This window comes from Taeniopygia guttata, chromosome 2, assembly GCF_048771995.1.
Source record: "Taeniopygia guttata chromosome 2, bTaeGut7.mat, whole genome shotgun sequence".
Taxonomy (NCBI): domain Eukaryota; kingdom Metazoa; phylum Chordata; class Aves; order Passeriformes; family Estrildidae; genus Taeniopygia; species Taeniopygia guttata.
Genome location: NC_133026.1, coordinates 52,176,550 through 52,197,382, shown reverse-complemented (window position 1 = coordinate 52,197,382; position 20,833 = coordinate 52,176,550). Strand labels below are relative to the sequence as shown.

Sequence of the window (20,833 nt, the reverse complement as noted above, 5' to 3'; positions counted from 1 at the left end):
AAAGTCTGATTTTTATTTACACTGAGGCAGCTTTTGCCCTTACACCTATGTGGTAGAACTTGGTGGTGAACCTACATATAAACCACATTAATTAAACCACATGTTGATATTCTTGTTACAGGACAACCAGCACCTCTCATAATACCTAACTAACCCTGTGTAATTGTTAAACTTCAGTTCACAAAATGCGTATGGTCTATATCTCAGATGCCAACACATTTGTGACTTTTTCTGGCCGACTGCAACTGTACTAGGACAGTGATTCCAGATGTGAAATGTTTGAGGGCAACCCAAACGTTTGAGGGCTGTTATTGTACACCTGAGTCAGTTATGTCCGAATTTTTAAAATGTAATACCAGAAAAGCCTGCAAGTCCCACTGTTGTCAGGAAACCCTGTTTTTTAAAGCACGTTGTTTATTTTTCTTATTTTTTCCGCAAAGGGTCCCACTTACTTTTGTCATAGTCAAGTTTGAAAGCTGCTGCTGTCAGGTTTGAGTTCTAACAAAGCTGTAGTGATCACTGTTGGAGTATTGGGATTTTTCTGGTGTTTGGCTTGGGTGTTTTGAGATGTATCTGAAAGGGAGGGAATTTTTTTAGGATGTAAGGATCTGGAATTTTAGAAATTAATTTCTTGCTTTCCTTATAGCATCCTCCACTGCTTTTTTCTTTGTTTTCCACTTTTGTCTTATAGACCCTTGCCTTTTTTCCTCTTTTCTAGTTCCAGTTTTTCCTTTTCTAGTAAATTTCTTTCACCTTTATTTTGGCTTCTTCCTTTCAAGGTTTGGAAGAGCTTCTGTATTAGGAGAGGTCTAGACTGCCTGAAAACTGACCACAACCACCCTTTAGGAGCCCTTGGCTGCCTCTCAGACAGGTATCTGATAACTCTGTGAGCCTCACAGTGGGGTGGTCAGAGCTGGCAGAAGAGCTCAGGCATGAGAGACATCTCCTCTCTTGCTGTGGAGGTGAGCTGTGGCCATGTCAGGCTTAGCTTGCAGGTCTGCTGTAGTTAATGATTTCCCTGAAATAACAGCACTCCTGCATTTAGTTGACACCACTTTCCCCTCCTAATGTATTTTAATGACTTTATGTGCAGAAGACTTGCGTCCAGTATGCACCAAGACAAATCCTTCACAAGGCTTTTGGTGGTGACCAAGTTGCTGTAATGAATTAATCTCTTACTGGAGATCAGATTTTGTAAAAGCTGTTTCTCCGCAGAAGTCCTTCCTCTCAGGTTTGCTCTGTGCCCTGCCACATTCATTTTCAGAATGAGTATGGCCTCTGTTTTCTTCATCATTCAGACTGGACTTTACATACGAGGAGTGGCAGAGGAAGAGCTGGATTTATTTATTTGGTCCTAAGGGAATTCTTATGTGGAATGTTACTGATTCCTTTAACTACCTAATGGGATATTGTAGGGAAGGAGGCATACTCTGTTCACAGCATGTGTTGAAATGATAGCAGCTCATGGACACAAGTTACAGCAAGAGACATTCTGATTAGGCTTCAGGAATATCTTTTGTGTCAAGAGAGTAGTCAAACATTAGAACAGGTTGCACAGAGAGCTTGTGGGATCTCCATCCTCAGAGATACTCAAAGCTGGACTGGACAGGGCTCAAAGTAGCTTGCTCTAAGTTGGACCTGTTTTGACTCAAGGGTCAGGTGACTTCAGGAGATCTCATCCAACATTGTTTATTGTATGGCAGTTTGATTACAATCAGTATTCCCACAAGGCTGCTTCACTGGAGAGGGCTGTTGACTTTTTAAAGCCTGCTGTTCTAGAAAGCAGAAACCTAAAAAAACCAAAACATCAAGTGCTGTAGACAGCAGAAGCCAGCTGGAAAACAAAGGCTATTTTTAAATAGAAAAGAATAAAACAACCACAAAATCAGACAAATAGCAAAACAAGCAAACAAACAAAAAATAAAGCCCATGGGTTTGCTAAGGTGAGATAAGCAGTTTCTGCTGAGTCTAATGGATCTGCTAAAAGGAGAACACTGAGTGTGAATGAGGCTGCATTAACTAAATGACTGTAGATACTGTAAAAGCAGAATTTTTTTTTCTTCTCAGCTTTATCCTTTCTGTGGCATCCTGACCTGAAAAATGCTCTGTGTAGTGAAATGTTTTATTAAGAATTCAGCAAGATCAAGGGATATCTGAAGTAGCACAGATATTTCTCTACTTTTAAATTCGGACTATAAATCTATAGTTGCCTCATTTCTGACCAAAGTAGAACCCAAGGTTGAAAGTAAAGTGTCTGTAACTCACTTCTGGAAATAATGGTATTCATAGTTGAACTGGTATTTGAGGCATTCATTTAGAAGAATGGGCATTGTTCGCTGCCTAGCTGCTTCTTTTACGGTGCAAAGGGTCATTGACTCAGTTGCCTTGTCCAGAGCTTTGTCAGCATGACTAATGCTCTGAGCCCTTCTTTAAGCACAGTTTAGCTGAAAGATACATTCTCTCCCTCTCGTGTAAGCATTACTCGTCTGTGCACTTGTCCCACCCAAACCAGGTTAGAAGAGTGAGGAGTTTCTGAAGCTGCAGTGAAGGCAGCTGATGATAGTTTCCTGCCTTTCAAAGACATCATGGATGTGTCAGTGTTTCCACTATATATGCCCTATGTTTTGGTGACTCTGGTCATTTCATACGCAGAGAGAAAAGGTGTTGGCAGCAGTTTTTTGATTCTCCGTACAAACAAAGTGTTTTCATGAAAAGTTTGAATTTGAAGTCTGTGGGGCAAATTTTATGCAAAATTACGTGATCCAATCAGTGTCAAATAGGCTTCTTAATCTGTCAGTGGCAAACTTCCCAGTTATTTCAGTGGCTTGCAGGATATTGCTTAGGTGTTACAGAGAGGATAATATTTACAAGCAGTTCTTGCTGTCAGAGTGCTTAAGCACATTAATAGTCTTTGTATGGATCTGTCAGATTTACAGGGACAATACTGGTCTGCATTAGGCAGCTGCCTGGTGTAAATCTGATCGTAACACTAGATTTTCTTTTTTTTTTTTGTTTTTTCTGGATGGTGGTTAACACTGGGAAACACAAAGTTGTTTAGCAACCATAAGGAGCCATCTTTTCTGCTAACTAAACTGGGGTTTGTTTTGAACACTCGGTCTGTAAAATACTGTCATGTTTTGGACCACTTTAACCTTGCTGAGAGACTTCTTAAGGCTCATGGGGTCATTGGCACCAAATAATCTGCAGGCTCAGAGCTAGTGTGGGGGCAGTTGGTGCGATATGCTGCAGAAAACAATCTTCCCCAAAGTTTTATAGGTAAAAGTGAAATATCTGCTGCTTAGATGTAGTCCAGCCCTCAACCCAGAAACCCAAAGTCTACCACATGCATGTGTGATTGTCTTTCAGTATCTGAAAGTCTAAGACTATTTAAATGAAGTTTCAAATAGTGAAGGAAAATCAGAATCTCTAATCAAAGTTTTTCCTTTGCTGCCAAAGGATAATTGAAGTTTATTAGGCAGAGCTGTTAAAGCCATTAAAAAGCTGAATTTATTAAATTTTTGGAAGAAAAAGGTATTGGACTCTATGGGAGGTACTGATTTCTTGCCTTAGTCCTTGATTTGTTTTAATTGGAAGTGTTTGCTCCCAACATCCTTATTTGAGATTCTGGTTATGCTGGAAGAGCATTCTACGCACATAGGATTGGTTGAGGAATATGGAATAGCTTCATGCCAGCATGGAAACCTCCATATACTTAGTATGTACTCTCGCTGGATGTCCTCTTGTCATAAGCCTGTTGATAGTTGCCCTCTAGAGGATGTCACTGAGGTGCTTCACTAAGCAGCTTGGTCTTTTCCCAGTATTTTAGTTTGACTGACGCGGTTTGTAATCTAGAATCTGGTGAAAGAACTCATTTTCCATTAGGGAAAAAAAATGTTTACTCACTTCCTTGCTACCTATTTCAGGGGTTTCTAGGACAAGAGTTTTTGGAATGAAAAAAATTCTGTCTCCTGGGAAAAAATAAAGTAATCAATAAACACTGCTGCAGGGTGGGGCAAAAGATGTGTTCTGCAGAGAGAGGGCATTTGTCATATGCCCACAAAAGGCAGATTCTCCACTTAATTAGGGAAAGGCATTGAGAAGGTGGTATATTACAAGGCTGGAATGCTGCTGACCATGGCACATGGGGAAGCCTCTGTGTGTGTGTGGTCACAGTCCTTCAGGGAGGCAGAGCCGGCAGCAGAGCGCCCAGCAGGAGTTAGGCTGCTGCCGGAGAAGCTGGCAGCTGTTTGGAAGCACCTGATAGAAAAATACCACTGTGCCAGCACAATGCCTTAACAAGCTAACAGGATAAGTGTAATATATTGCATTCAAGAGCTGGATAATTCTGTTAGCAGAGTGGGGGTTGTAGCTGAAGCACTGCCACTAATTAGGGGTAGATTTTCAAAGTGGTGCCTGGGATTATAGACAGACATAATTCTCTCAGTAACAGTCAGGGAGCTCAGATCCGCCTTTGTTCCTTTCAGAATTTGCCCCTTACATCCCAGAGCAGCTTCTTCACTGAAGAAGCCAAGTGATGGTGTGAAAGGAGGCACTTAGTCTATGTTTGCTTAGTGAATTTTGTACAAAACAGTTTAAATTCAGCACCTGGGAGGAAACAGGAATATTCACCCATTTGCAGATCTGCTGAGGAATTCCCTCTCTAAAGAAGATGCTAGTATATGAAGTGTAAACTCAGGATGATGTCTAATATTCTCTTACTGTGATAAGATGCTTCACTGCTGGGCTGTGAAAAATGTAAGCCTTTTTCCACTTGTTTTGAAGGGTTGACCTAATGTTAAGCATTCAGTGAAGTCAAGAGTGAAACAGTAAAAGCCAACAGAAATAGGTTAGGGGAGAAAAAATTTTGAGGACTGTTCTGGACTCCTGTGCCATGTGCATTCTGGTCTATTAAAACAATGGCTCCAAGCTGGTTTAAACTGAAATCAGCAAGGCTGATAACCTTACTTATTTTGCTTTAAATCTACTGGCAAATTCAGTGGTCTTGAAAAGCAGAGAACAGAGAACTGGAGCTTGAAGTAAGCACACTGCAGGCAGTGACTGGATGGCCTGTCTTTTGCACTGGAATTCCACGTTTTTAGCACTGTCACATTAGCAATACCTTTTCTGTTTGCTGATGCATGGTTTGGGGCTAAGTTAAGTCTATTTTTCACTTTTGATTTGAACCAAGCACAGATGGTAGCCTTCCCTTTTCACAATGCTCTAATCAACTGCTTTTCATCCTCAGAGCCAGTGTGTACAAACAGAAAGTATTTTGCTGCTTTACGTTTGTGGTTTCCAGCCTTCTTTCATTGTAGACTTGATTATAGGTCTGGAGAGTACTACTTGGAAGTGTGAGCTTTTCTGAATACTTTGATATGTCCTTAGATCTACTTTTTTTAAAAAAAAAAGCTCTCACGAATACATACTATTGCCCCAGCTAGAGCCTTGCAAGTTTACAGTTGCTGACTGTTTGTGTTAGATATTACTGCAGTTACAATCTGTGCTATCATTGCAAAATATTCTAGGTTTTAATTAGCATCTTGTAAAATGGGAACTTGATTATATTGACCCATGTCCATGGCTCAGTATATATTATATTGAGGTCACATCCATGATATAAAGTCAATGAAAGCAAACATGTAGTGCAGCACTGATTTTAATATCACTGTGATTTCCTCTGTTTAAATGAAAGAAATACTGACCTGTGGGAGGAGATATCAGTTAAATGCCACCATTCTTTTGCAGCAGAAGCTACTGATTCAGAAGTGCTTTGGCTGTCAATGAACACTGAGATTAATTAATCTAGGTGTTTCTTCTACTTGTGGGAAAATAAAACTCACTTAGCTTTGTTGAATCTCTTCATGCAAGCGCAGGGGCCAAAAATGTCCTCTTCTGGTGGAAGACAGAAATCCTTTTCCTTCTGGAGAGGAGGAGTGCTACAGAGCACTAAGACATAGGAGTATTTTCCTGTGCTGTGTGTGAGAAAAGGAGTAAGTGTTTGTATTTGTCAGCTGTACATGTCTAGCTGTGGTAGATGCACATAATACAATCATATTTATCCTGTTTTGTATCAGCAGGACTTTAATAATTGTTAAGGTTTGCTGCACAATAGACAAACATGATAAAAGGAATTTAATGCTGCAAAGGACGTTTTGCCAGCAATGCTGCACTATTACTGTGGTGCCACTGCGGTGTCCAAAAGCAGGTTTGCTAGTACAGCACCAGGTAAACACAGTTACAACAATTAGTTTCTTCCTAACTTTCAGACCCATATTCACACTGCAGCTGTGCCAAAAAGTATTTGCCTCATCATAACCTAGAGCAACAGGGAGGCTGAATAGGGGCATCCTAAGGGTGCCCTGTAAGCCACTTTATTTTCAGGAGGAAGAATATTGTCCTTGTTACCCTTTCACATATTTAGGTAGAATAGTGAAGGGAAAGGTATTTTAGGAGATATTTTTAATTAGTTCTTTCTGGCTTTTTGCTTAGACAAATTTTTAGTTAAACACTTGGAATTTTGCCTCAGAAAGAAGTCTGGGCTTTCTCAAGATTATTTTATTTCATAACACATACCATGGCTAAAGAGAAAGGGCATCTCAAGAGCACCCTTTGCTAGTGTGAAACCTGCCTCCTCTCTTATTCAGGGTCACATAACTTCCTTCTAGCATTTGCAGGAACTACTCACAAGGAAAAGTGATTCCAGGACAAGACTATTATTTTTAGCTTTCAGTCTTCTTTTTTCTGTGTACTGCAAAAATGAAAAGCACTACCAAAGCTGGACTGTTTCCTGAGGTCAGCAAGTCCCAACAGGCTTCAGTCTGGCCTCAAGTACCTTCCCATGTTTCACGGTTGGCAATCACAAGTGCTGGTAGTCATCTTTTGCTTTGCTTCAGAGGTTGGGAAACTCTATCACAGATCAGAAGATTTTACAGTGTGTGTTTACTAGAGAATATTATAAAGGAAGTACCGATGCTTCTCTTAGTGTTTGAATGTATGTGCTGACATCAGTGGCAATGATACTGGCTCCAATTACATTCAAAGAAATCAAAAGAAGGTTTGAATCCAGTTCAGGAAACCTTTGGTTTTTGGAGAGAGATTCAGCTAGGCTTAAAGTTCATGTCCCATCTTCATGTCTAAATACAGCAGAAGTGTGTAGTAAAAGCATATTAATTCTGTTTTGTATCAGCAGGACCTGTAAAATTAGGCTGGGTTGCACAATGTGCAAAAAACTGGCATTATAAACTACAAATATCAAGCTAATTCAGACTGAGCTCTCACTTCAATGGCACTAAAAAGCCCAGAAGTTATTGAGGGAAAATGACATTTGCTCCTTTTCATGTGAAGGACTTCAAGCCCATAGGATGTCAAGTGATGAGATGAATGTTGTCTGTCTGTCGACTAACTGTGTTTTAAGTGGTAGTTGAAAAGATAGAGGGTTTTTTACCTCCTAATGACTAAATTCAAGGTTTACTTACAGTGACAAAACTCCCAATGTAATTATATTGCAGCCACTAAAATCAGTCTGGATTTCCTTGCCATGATGAATGGCAAGCAGGAGCACTGTGACCTGTGCACATCCCTATCCCAGGCTGGAAGATACTATGAAACCAATTTGATATGGCTGCTGATGAGCTCTGGTGACGACTCACCCTCTTTTGTCCTGCTCTGCATCAAGTGCAGCCTTGTCCTCATTACTGGGGAGTGTCTGGTATTGCATTAGAAAACAGTGAATCCGAAGTGCAGCAAATAGCTCTTCTTATTTTAAGAAAATCAGACTTAATGTTGGAAGACTTGTCTCCCTTATTTCCTTGCTGTTCCTTCTGACTTCTTGAAATACCAATATTAAAGTATAATGACTTTCATTGCCTTCCTATTACCCTTCCTATTCTTTGAGAGAGGATGTTTGCCTGTTCCTGAGCCTGCTCTGGCATGTGCCCTGGCATGCTTAAGGACCATGCTTCTCACGGGTGAGAAGGTGCTGTGTGTGTGTGAGGAGAGTGCAGGCCAGTGCCTTCAGACCACTGGAGGATGAGTAGCACAGGTTTGTGATGATACAGCTACACAGGAGGCTCAGTTGTATGAAGTTTTTAATGGTGAATCACAGGTCTCAAACCAAAGGAAAAAAGCATCTCTCCTTCAGCCTTTCTGCTGTGCATTCCCTTTCTCATCCACCTGGCCAGGAAGAAAATTGGAAAAGCTTCCAGCAAGTCTTTCATTTTGCTAAGGGTAATTGCTAGGCATTCTCAAAATGGCTGGCATGCTGATGTAGTGCTGCATCTGAGAGAGTTATGCAGGGGTCAGCTACTGAGGATGGAACTCGTTTGCACAGCAGGGCTGGTTTGTAGTACCCCTGGTTGTATGGCTGAAAGGTGAGCACTTGACAGGATGCTGTGGGGTGCACCTCCTTCACAGAACAGGTGGACCCTTCAGGAGGAAATAAATGTATTTTGTTGTTGTTTAACTTACGGGACTGGATGTGTTATTACTCCACTTGAATAAATGGCAAGCTTTTATAGTGCAAGTTTGACCATGCTTAGGGTGCTTTGTTTTCTATCAGGATTTGTGACAACAGTCTATTATGACTGTCTCAATATAGTTTCACTAATGTAGATATGGCCCCTGAAGGGTCATTTAATAGCAAATATTTTTAAGTTTTGAACAGGTTTGCAGGACCCTATCAGATCCCCCCTGGTTTGTTCAGAGTGTAGTCTGCTGAACTATTCATACTAGCATGCTATATGACATACATAGCAGGTCTGAATAAAACCCCAGAAAAATGTTAAAGGACTAGAAAAAAGCACCTTTTGCACATGTGCGCATATCTGAGTTGGTTGGCCTCATTGTATCCTGGACAAAATCATGAAAAGACCATAAATGTAACCATTAAAGCATAATGTGTAATAATTATCAGGCAGTTACATAGTATGAAAAATACATGTTGACAATGAAATGTCATTCTTGATAGGATCACAACTTTGGCTGGTAAAGGTTGTTGAGGTCCTGTCATAAAATTCTCATAGTCACATATATTCTGATTTAAATGTGTGTCTATCCAGAAATCAGTGGTGGCTTCAATAAACATGTTGAAACCTACTTTGCTGAGAAGGCCAGTAGTGCAATTGCAACTAATTAGCTGTGATCCATTAGGGATGTTTCTACTGGAATTTATTCATGGTCCTGCCCTGCTCAGTATCTTTTATATCTTTTATCTCATTTAGATAATCTGGAAGAAACAAAATGATTATGACTAAAAGTCAGGCCCAGCAGAACCCATTATTTTGTAAGGATGCCTAAATTCATCCATGGGTTTTTGATCTAGATCTCATCCATGTGGGGTTATTTAATCCCTGCTAGCTGGGCTAAGTACTCACTTGCCCAGGTTTTGAATTATCTGGGGGCAGAGAGCAGCTTGTTTTCTAAGTTAAGCTTGACTACACAATATTTAATATACCGAGCAATGAGTCACAGCTGAGTGGGACTTCAGTTACTGTTTCCCATCAGAAATTGGAACTTCACTGCATAAACACTGTTTTTCTTTTTTGGCTGAAAGCTGAGTGCCAGGAGTGACATGGAGCTGCTGCTTCCCGGGGGCAGAGCAGCACATGGTTTGACTCCAAAGTCGGTGGGAAGCAGTACTCACAGCACCACCTCCCTGCTGAGCTTGAAGTTTGACACCCGATGGCATCTCCTCTGCCCTGCTCAGGGACTCCACACAAAAACTGTTGGTGGTGGGGCCTAATGCCCCAGTCACTGGCCCATGGGTGTTCTTGCTTCCCAGTTCTGATCACAGGCAGAAGGCAGCTGGGGCCTAATTTGCACAAAAGCAGATCACCAATAAATTTGCTGAACCAAAGACTGACATTAAAAACTGAACTGTGGAGTACAAAGAGTAATCTATGGATTTTTTTTTTTTCCAATTCACCCTCAATGCATATTGTTAGCATAATTCACAGTGGGGTTTTTGTGCAGGATACTAGTAATCTCTCAGAAGTCTTTCTCAATGGTATGCAATAAACCTTCTGTAATAAGATTTTACACACGAGTAATAAGGTATTATAAAGATGGAAGTTGTTTCAAGAGGTGCTAGCCACATCCCCATCCTTATGTACTACTTTTATGTCTTGAGTAATAAGTAGTTTATTTTTGTGTGTAGAACTGCTTTATTCAAATTACAGTAATATTTTTGCATCATTCTGTTTTTTTAAGAGAAAGCTTCCAGGCAGGGATGACTTAGGCCATTAATGGTTAAATAATTACCTAGATAAAAACATGGTTTTGAACTCTGGTCATATAATTGATTCTTAGTTGTAAAACTAAGAATCTGTAAAAAAGACAGTTACTAAGCAATTCTCTGTTCAAGAGTTGTTGGAGACTACTCTTTCTCATAATTCTTTGTCTCCCAGCAGATTTTTAAAAGCATCACTAATGAAGACTCAGTCCAGGGACAAGGAAGTCGGAGACTGATAAGTTTTTCATTGTCAGGTAAGTCACTGCTAATAAGTAAGTTTTAAGCTCAAAGGGTTTGGGAGTGAAGTTACTGGAACCTTTCATGTACACGAGTGTGTAAGTATATGTATGTATTTATGCATGGGTTCTTTGTCTGTTGCTCTAGAAGTGATGCTGAGACAGAGAATAAATATCTATTATTAGTGCCACACTCATTTCCTTCAATGAGAGTTATGTGCTGAAGTAGCTTGTTCAAATAGAGTCCTGGGGCCATATTAGGTTTTTCTGTTTACAATTAAACATGTAGGTCATGGAAAGCAAGATCAAAGGCATGTGCTTTATTTACAGAGCAAAATGTGATTTGTGGTAGTACTCTGTTCCTTGGAAAGCACGTTCCACAGTCATGGTCTGGACCTGAGGCAGATCCATGTGCTGTGGTGCAGAAGATTCTCTGTATTGCTCAAAAGTGACTCTCAGACTTCTTGAGCCAGAAGACTGCTCGCACTCATTTGCATTGCAAGAAGATAAGTGAGGCTTAGACTCATTACTTGGCATGTCACTGCAGGTTTTAAAGGCTAAATATGTTTCCATGTAACAGCTAGGAACCATTTGATCTAGCTTTGGTAAGAACATGTAAATCACATCTGTAGACAGAAACCAGTTTGTCAAAAGAGTCTGGTTATGGGCATGACTCTTCTTTTGGAATCTTATGCTTGCTGGTTGGTTTCCATGTTTTTTTAGCTCCTGGAAGATCAAGAGAAAGATGCTTGACTTGACTTGGAAATTCTTTGAGCACGTAGCACAGAGTAAAAAGTGTTACCCTAGTTCAAAAGTTTTACAAACATAGGCCTTTAAGTGTTAGCCATATGATTTATTTCAAGCTTACCTCAATTAACAATGCATGCCAGTGCTTTTCCAAATTAGGCAGCCATTGTGGTTCTTGAGAGGTTGTGGTAGATAAGACTGACATTGGGCAAGGCTTTTTTAACACATGACTTACTTTTTCCAAGTTGCACACTGGACATCCACCCATCAGTTGATAAAACAACAGGTTTAACTCAACAGAAATAAAGAAGTGGACTTAATATTTTTTTAATGTCCATAAATAATCTTAAACAGAAAATGTGGCCCAGAACTAGTTAAAGTTTTTCATTCTCTCAGATTCATTGGCCTAGGAAGCCAAGAGGTGTCAAGAAGAGTAAAATGTGGTGTCAGTGGGCTCTTTTATAAACTAGAGTATCTAATTTACAGCTTGATTTAAAGTATATAAAGACCATACCTCATAATACATTTGAGATATCTTATTCCTGTGATTCACAAGCAATTATCTGCATAATGTAGCATCCATATTAACAACATCATCACAGCCAGGTATATGAAAGGCTTTGATAAAATAATTTGGCAATTATTTTATCAAAAATCTAAGTTATCAAAATAGTTCCATTTCAGTCTTTCTGTAATGTACAGATTAACACATCACAAGGATTTATTTATTACCTTCTTAGTCAACACCACAGCAACAAAATGTTGTCTCTCTCAAAGCAAAGTTATTGCCATTCCTCTATCTATTATGCAGCTAATAAAATGCAGATCAAGACAGATCTCCCAGAGGCATCAGAAGGAACTGGAATTCCTTTCCATTTGCACCGCTATCTCAGCAGTAATCCCTCTGTTGTCACAAGTCCATTTCCCTCATACAGAGTTTTCCTTTTCAATATCTATATTTTGGTATACTGTCATTTCCAGTCATTACTTAATACAGTCATTACTTAAAAGTTAGGTTTCCAAATTATGGTTGATTTAGTTGCAGGAGTGTCATTAGTGTGACTGGAGCCCATTGCACCAACACAGAGGAATCATGCCCTAAGCAGTCTGTAATCTGAAGAATCCAAGAAGAGCTATGCCTTCTGCCATATAATTTTTATAGAAGAAAAAGTTATTAGAGTGGGAGAGAAAAATCTCAAAGTAGGCCAAATCATAAGAAATCCTGAGCAACATGAGTGCATTTCAGCTGACTTGTATGGCTTTCTCTACTGCTGAGAGAGTCCAGTGAGACTCTATGTTAAAATGAACTGTGTGGAAATGGGTATTTTTTCAAAAAAGCTGTTGACAATGTGCTTTATTCTTTCTGTAGTTTATTGAGTATTTGGTTGGACAAAATTCAACTGTTTCACTGGAGGGTATTTTTGAGAAAAGATTTCTGGATTGAATTAAAATGTCAAACAATGAAAAAGGTGTAAAATGATCCTTCAAGGCACAAGAATATGACTAGCTTCTTGAGAATGGAAATAACAGAGAGTTTGCACTATATCACTAGGAGAGTTTTTTATTTCATGTTTGCTTCCTTAAAGACTAGAAGTTGTTCCTGTGAAAGGCTGGTTTAGATTAATAGGTTCACTGGCAACACTGGTCTCAAAGAAGATAATTTCCCATGATTAAGCTTCTTAATAATTTTTAAGATGACTCTATTATTATAGCTTTCATTATTTAAAATACCAAGAGAAATATTTTAAGCATAATTTAGCTAGACTGTAAAAAGCCTTTAAGGGAAACTCTGCAGTCCACTTTGCTATTACTTTTCAAATATGCCTTTTCCACTCTTACCAGTGAATGTCACACTTCCGATAAGGTGGCTGAAAAGCGTCAGAGCTCTCTTGCATGAGTACAGAAGGAAAAATGTGCTAAGCTTTCTGAGATGTACCAGCAACTTCACTTGCAGGTTCATGGTTTAACAGCAGCATAATGCATTTGCTGAAAGCCCCTAAAACCAGTCTTGTTGGCTGATATATTTAGAAAGTGTTATCATGAGGTTTGCATAATATGCCTCCTAGCTCTATGCTGCATCAAATAAATTTTTTCAGGCTTTAATATTTCACATATCTCATGTTTTTACACACTTTATTTAAAAGTGTCCTTGGGGAACAAATTACCAGAAGATCTGAATATTTCACAAACATTCACGCATTTATCTACATCACACATCTCTGAGAATCTTGTCAGTTGTTTTTGTGTGGCTTTCAGGCCAGGTATTCAAGTAATAACAGTTGTTAGTTTATAGAAGTTAGAGCATAAATCACAACTGAAAATAGTATAAGTTCTGCCAAGGGTCACTCTGACAGTAGTTATTAGCATGAAATTCTTGGTCAGAATGCAGATATTCAATGCACTTTATTTTCCAATGATTTTTTTAAATCCTAGTGACTGACTTAATAGCTACTAATCCCACATCTTTTTCTTACTTGTCAGATCTTGTGTCAAGGTGAGGTGGCTTTTGACCACATCCAGTACACATTGTGCCCTTGAAGTATGCCTAGACTGGCAGTTTGAAAGACCTCAGAAGGCTTTGAATTTGACTTCTCTGTTCTCCTATTTAACACAGGACACCTTATCCCATGGTGGTGAGCTCTGTGTGAGTGGTTCAGATGTACCTCACAGACAGGTGTGTAGTCAGGATCTGAGGACAGACACCAAGATGGTACTTTGCTCCAGTGGTTAGTCACTTGCAGTGATAAAAAACACTCCCTTGCTGTGATAAGCTGTTCACACTAATGGTTCAGACTTTCTCTGTGTTTTCCTTCTTGATGATTAAAGATGATTTAAAAAGGTAGCCTCTCTCAGACATTTTGGGATAATTAATTCTACTACTGCTTGTCATTTATTAATGCACCTATTTTCTTCCTAATACCTCTACTGCCCTTTTTTTTAAACAAATGAGAAACCCTTTTGTTTTTCTTTGAAGCATTTACAGCTAGAAAAAATATTTTCTTCTCTTTTTTACTGTCTTTAATGTTTTGTCTGGGAGCCTTGTGACAGAAACATTTTGGTTTATCTGATCCACTTAAACTTTTTTGTTTTGTTTTGTTTTTTAAATCTCAGACCTTAAAATACCTTCTTGTGCAACTACACTAGCCCTTTCTTTTTTTCCTGCATTTTATTTTAAAATGAAAGTGAAGTCTTTCAAAGTAATTGCTGAGAGCAAAAAGAAGCACTTTATTTAACCTTTTGCATATCATCAGTTGCAGAATTTTATTCAGTAGCTAATCAAGTCAATCATCTCTTGTACTTCAACTAGTATCTTTCTCAATTCCCCTGCATTAGTTTCCTGTGTTGGATTTTAATACTTCCTATAATTGCACATTACTGTTTGATTTCTATAATAGATTCCTTAATATTTGCTTCTTGAAATCTAATTAATACCAGATGCAATACTTCTGCAAATCCATGCTCACCTTCTTCCAAAGAGGTGATTGCCAAATGAAGTTTGGTGTCATACTGTGCTTCATGAGTCAAATTGGCATTTCAGTAAATGCAATATTGCTGTGCTCTTACTATTGAAATATTGTTCCACTGACAGTAACTAAAAGTATTCCTTTAAAAGCACATGACTGAGAGGCAATACCTATGTGCCTCCCATTAAATCTTGAGTAAGCAGAGTTTTGTTGTTCCTTTTTTTGAAACCATGCCTATATCTTATATAGATCAGCTCAGTAGTTGAACTGCTGCACTCTAAGACAGGTTCTTGTTCTGTCCAAGGTCTACAAAAAAAACACTGACCTATCAGCACCCTGGAAATTACCTTCCCTCATTGGTAGTCTATCCAGATACCAGTCCTGTTCAAGTATGTTTTTTTGGTGTCAGAACCATAACTGATAGCTCTTGAAATCTGAAGGGAAATGATGGAGATGTCCATTGACATCATAATTAGCAACTCTTTAGTTGTGATGGATTATGAAGATGGTTTATTGTGCTTTGGTGCATGAACTATCAGGATCTCAGTAAGATGACAGTATTTTTTTTACTTTCTGCCATTAATGAACAGATCATAGAATAAATTCCATTTTGGTATTCTTCAGGCTAGATCATAATCTAAATTGACTGTGGTCATTCCAGTTAAGACCGGCATCTTTCCAGTATCCTGTGAACTTCATTAGTTCTGGCTTTAGGTATATTCTGGGCAAGTTTGACATAAATCAAGATGTCTTCACTCCTTCAGGGGATCAGATGGCTCATAAGGAATATGTCTCATTTCCTGGTTCTGAGATCATGAGGCCAGTATGCCAAATATGAAAAATGTGAATTTGGTGGGTTGACCATAGAATTTCTTAGGGTTAATAACCTCTGCATAAGAGCCAGTATAGATACCTGCAAGACATCAATTATCATCACTTGGATGGTGCTTGGGAATACAAAGAACATTCAATATTTGGCATTTGTTGAAAGGAATTTGCCATCTGTTTTAAAATATCAGTCAGTATCAGTTTCTCACAACTAGTAGCTCTGCTACTTACTAGTCTTTGACCCTTCTGTTGGGTTGCAGACTCTGGAATCTTCAGCAGAATATTCAGTAGAATATGCACCATCAGGAGACTAGAGGGACTGAGTCTTTTTAAGACACATCTATAAACTTCCCAAAATAGCCTTGTGTGTTATTTCTAGGAAACTTCTGTTGGCAAAGTCTTCTTATCCCTTGGGGAGAACAGCTTCGAGCTCCCTTAACTTACTCCTGACATATTGATGACCAGACTAAATGTAATTAATTTAGATAACAGACTGCTCCAGAGTCTGGTTCTCTATCTGATTCTCCATCCTTTTCTGTCATGCTCCTATATGGCGCATGGGTCTGGTTGAATACCTTGCTGTGTCTGCGGGGAATTGAAAGAATATTTTTATGGTATTTCATCATTACTGTCAGAGAATCTCCTTGCTGAGCATGACAAAACATGACTTTTCTGAGTCTTTTGAAAGCTTAATGATTTGTATTGAGGCAAAATCAAACATTGTAAAACACAGATGTGTTCTAGCTGTTTGGTTGGAATTTACATCCCCACCTGGCTCCAATAAATACACTCGTTCACCACAAAAAGTGTCCATCACTACCCAGTCACCAGTGCCACAAAGTTTGGGATGCTTCATGGTGAATAGATTTGCTAAATGTTCCTTTATAGAGCAGACAGGGAAGTCTATGGCACACCTTTGGGACAGAGAGTACATGCATGCAAGTGGCCCAGTGTAAAGCTTCCTTAGGTGTCATCCAGGCACCTGGAGATTAGCATATATGGAAAGAAAGCTCTGGAGTTGGAACAAATTCATAAGTCACTTAGGGACAGCAGCAGGCAGCAGTTAGTACAAGCCATTTTTCTCCAGTGAAGAGAGCCTAGCTGAAACAGGATGCATGTACTTAAAAGTAGTGCAACTCTGTGGCATTGAAAGGCTGTAATTACTTTGTCTTTACCTGGATTTCTTCCTTCTGTCATCTGTCATGAGAGATGGCCTGACATTATTAAATTGTTAGATGTATATAACCTCTTTCATACTAAAGTGTGATTTATGACTAATTAAGAAACTGACATATGGTATGTTATTAAAGATATGGTATATTTTTTTAAGAGACTGGATGAAAATACACCTTTGCAAAACGTGGATGAGCTATCTTTGTAGCATTTCCTCATATGCCTCCAAGAAATGCACTCTAAAATTACTGTGTACATACAGCAAGGTATGTCCCAGCCATCTGGAATTCATTCATTCAACCAAATATTTAAATTTGGTTAGCTTCAGACCTTCCCTTAAAGGTTTAGTATCTTCTGAACCTTTTTCTGAATATGATAGAGAAAAATATTTGCATTTGGCAAGGCAGAATGGCTGTGATCCTTCTGTTGGGGATGCTGGAGTGGTAAGTGTTACAGCAGCAAGTTACAGCAGCAAGTTACAGGATTTACGAATAGTTTTTACTTCAAATGGAATGAAGTACTGCTTGTCTGCAGATATCCATGTAGCTTTATTAAGAGCTTTTTCAGTTTTGATGCTCTCTTTTACACAGTGATGAGAATTTGTGGTGAGATATATAATTGGGATATTTGTCATTAGGAAAGCTAATTCTGCTAGCCATATTCTTACTTGGGACAATAAAATTTAAGTTTCTAACTGACTTTTTTTTTTTTTTTTAATCTGTTGTACTATGTAATTTCAGTAAGAAAATTACACAAATAAAATTTTGTGCCATGTGCTTTGCTAAATTACTTTTTTTTTCCTCATTCGAATACAAAAATTAGACTATTAACTGAGGCTAGGAGTACCTTCATCTTCATGGCTATGCTCTAATTCCCATAACTGGAAAAAGGCTGGTAGGTCATCCTCAATGTATTTTCTTTATGATACGTGATCTATAAGTATACATAATTGAGTGCTTGGTATTTTCTATCAGTAGACTATATTGTTACTCAGTGGTACCCAAAGATAGCATGGTCTCTCTCTTTGAAGGAAAAAAAAAAAAACCCAGAAACATATATAGCAATGAATATTTCAGTTTCAGGCTTTTTTGAGGAAGTATGAGAGAGAAACAAAATGAGATCCCAGAGATCTTTCTCTCCTCTCATATGTTAGCAGCCTGAGCTAATGCATTGCTAGTCTTGGTCATTCATACTCATTTTGCAAACTTGGTTTCTATATCTTGAATATATTTCTAACAGTACAACTTCCAAAGCAAAAGAGTTTGCCATATAGAATTTCAGCAGGGCTGTTAGATGAGATACATGCTAGTTACACAGCGATTGTGCATTCAGAAAACAAAAGGAGGTAGGGGGGAAATCAGTATTATCTTTTTGAAACAGATAATTTTCTTTGTGTGATAATAGGATTGCTAGGACTGTGGCAGTACATAGTTTCAGCAATGTATTTTCAAATAAGCTCCTAGTAGTCATGTCCTCTATTTTTGTTTGTTTGTTTTTTGGTGGTGGTGGGGTGGGGTTTTTTTGGGTTTTTTTTTTTGTTTTGGTTTTGGTTTTTTTGGTTTTTTTTTTTTTTTTTTTTTTTTTTTTTTTGTTAGAGAATGTCTCAAGAATGAGATTCTTAAAATACAGTCTGTTTCATGACCATCTGTCCAACAGTTTTTGAATATCTGCAACATGTTGTGTGGTGGAATAGATGATTAAAACCTACAGAAAGAATAGCAATTCTTTTTAACTTGCACATTTTATTGTGTTATTGTATTGTGCTATTACCATATGTTAAGGGAGCAACACACAACTGGGTTTGATATAGCTATTTTCTGGAAAAAAATACTGATGATGGTGTGCAGTGTGTATGATTTTCAGAGTCATCCAAATTATCTGCCTTGAGGGTTTTTCATGGTCTCCCACAACCTGCCAGAATAATTGGGTTTTTAATCAGAAGAGAATTAGAAGACTGTGAAAATTAATGTTTTCAAAAACTGCCAGAAGAAAAAATATGTGTTTAAATTGAATGTTTAGGTATGCTTCTATGCAGTTTTAGAAACCATTATGTCTAATACATTTTATCTCTCCAATACAGCAAGAGGAAATAGGCAGAATGCAGTACAGTGCTTATAGCTTGATGTGAAATAAAGCTTTAAAGAGAGGAGAATCTCCATGCAAAGAGTGGTGGAAAATAAATTAGCTACTGAGCTCACTAATAGGAATAAGTGCTTATATGTTCCAAAGAAAGCTTAGAAATACATCTGAAAAAAGAGAAGACTGAAGGGGTCAGTCTGTGTCTGTTGAGCCAAAATTAATGATATACCAACAGATTAGTTTGCATTTCATCAGCTTCACAGGGACAGATCATAACAGGCATTTTGTCTTTCTTTAGAATGTTATGTGGAAATTTTCAAGTAAGTGCCTGGGCATTTTTTGTGTGTGCAACATATATTATGCTCCCTGGGAGTTCTGAAACTGTAAAGCCCTGCTTAAAATTTGGATATTATAGGCAAGAGTTTTCCTAAGGTGAAGTTAATCTATGCAGGAAAGAAAATTATTTAAAGTGGGAAAAAAATGTAAAATGACTTCCCATATAGAAAAAAGTGGTGTAAAAGGTAAGATCTGTACAGTGGTAAAATTGATACCTAGGAAAAATGGCATCCATTGGGTACCAAATGCCATGACTTTGACATTAAATGACACAATCTCTTTTTCAGAGTAGTCCTTCCACTACAGTCAGGCTGAGCAAGTGCTCAGCTTATTAGAAAAATCAGTATATCACTTGAAGTTGCATAAATATTGATTTAGAAGCTGAATCAATCTGCCCAATCAGGCTGTAAATTTGCGGTTTCATTATGTCATAATTTGTAAATTCTAAATCACAAGATCATTATGGTTTGGCATTACACTGTGTCACGGTAAACACAGTGAGTTTTTTCACATGCCTGCCATATTATTTGAGTTTGTAACCAGGTCCCTATATACTGCTCCTAGCATCCCAAAGAGATTCCTGGAATGTGAAAAATAATCTCGATCTTTACCTTTCAGATTTCCAGGCTTTTGGTCTGAAGAAGGGGATGTTCTTCAATCCAGATCCTTATCTGAAGATTTCCATCCAGCCTGGAAAACATAGCATCTTCCCAGCCCTTCCTCATCATGGACAGGAGAAAAGATCTAAGATCATATGTAACACCGTTAACCCTGTATGGCAAGGAGAGGTAAGAAGTTGGAGAGTTCAGCTGAGACTTTTCTTAAGACATGGACATTACTCTAGTACTATCCTTCTTCTTTTTTTTTTTTTTAATTGGTTTTTATTTTTAATTGAGTTCTTGGTTAAATAGTTGTTCACCTAACTGTACTTTATGTATTTCATGACCACGTGTCTCAGTACAAAAGGCTTAATTAGCTACAAAGATGTACATTAAAACTTCCAGTATACTTTCAGTGTAGGTTGTACTTCATTGGTGTAATTTATAAAGCTGTTAATTATTGAAGGCAGGCATAAAACAGAATTGAAAAATAAATTTGTTTAGCATGAAAGACTGCTGCTAGATTGTTAGAGTGTTCTTACACAGAGACATTATATGAAGCATAACAAGTACAGCATGCAAATAAAGAGAAGCAATATGATTGAAAAGCATCAGTGGCAAAACAAATCAAAGACAGCTTTGGTACATTTGGCCATCACCTTGAAGAAATAGTCTCTAGTCTGCTTCTTTTTGTTGGAAGGACTTGTATGTATTAATGAGTTCTGAGAGTTCAATTGCTGCCTGCTGTTTTTAAATTACATGCAAAATGGCAGCAGGCAGCAAAGAGCAAGGAATCTCTTTGGAATTAAAGGAGCCTGACATCCTGGGTGTGATTTACTGGTGTGCTCTGTCACAACAATATCTCCACTGCAGGAAAAAGTCAAAGTAAATAAATACACTGCACAGATTTATTCAAATTAAAATGCAAATTGTAAAGTAGTTGAGGGATAATTAGGTCAAACTCTATAGACATGGAACTGTGAGTGGGCAAAAAAGACAGCAGAAATAGGATTGATCTCCTACCTGGAAAAACTAGATACCACATCGGGTTATGTAGTGGGTGGGGGAGGTTATATGACTGGGAAAACAACCTTGAAACTAGTCAGAGAAAAATGCCTTCTAGCAGGACTTAATTGAGGACAT

The 20,833-nt window shown here is 38.3% G+C and overlaps 1 protein-coding gene across 12 annotated transcripts in view; it reads left to right on the top strand.

Annotated features, from left to right (window-relative positions):
• The window catches only part of HECW1 (HECT, C2 and WW domain containing E3 ubiquitin protein ligase 1), a 250,824-nt gene that overhangs the window by 143,282 nt on the left and 86,709 nt on the right, over positions 1-20,833 (top strand). For 6 of the 12 annotated variants that reach the window (XM_041714544.2, XM_041714541.2, XM_072925930.1 and 3 more), the window contains 2 exons: positions 10,407-10,482; positions 19,710-19,879. In XM_041714544.2, the coding sequence (XP_041570478.2) occupies positions 10,407-10,482; positions 19,710-19,879 (246 nt within the window). Of the gene's footprint in view, positions 1-10,403; positions 10,483-19,709; positions 19,880-20,833 lie in introns of all 12 variants that reach the window. The other 6 variants (XM_041714543.2, XM_041714540.2, XM_041714542.2 and 3 more) reach the window with 1 other exon arrangement.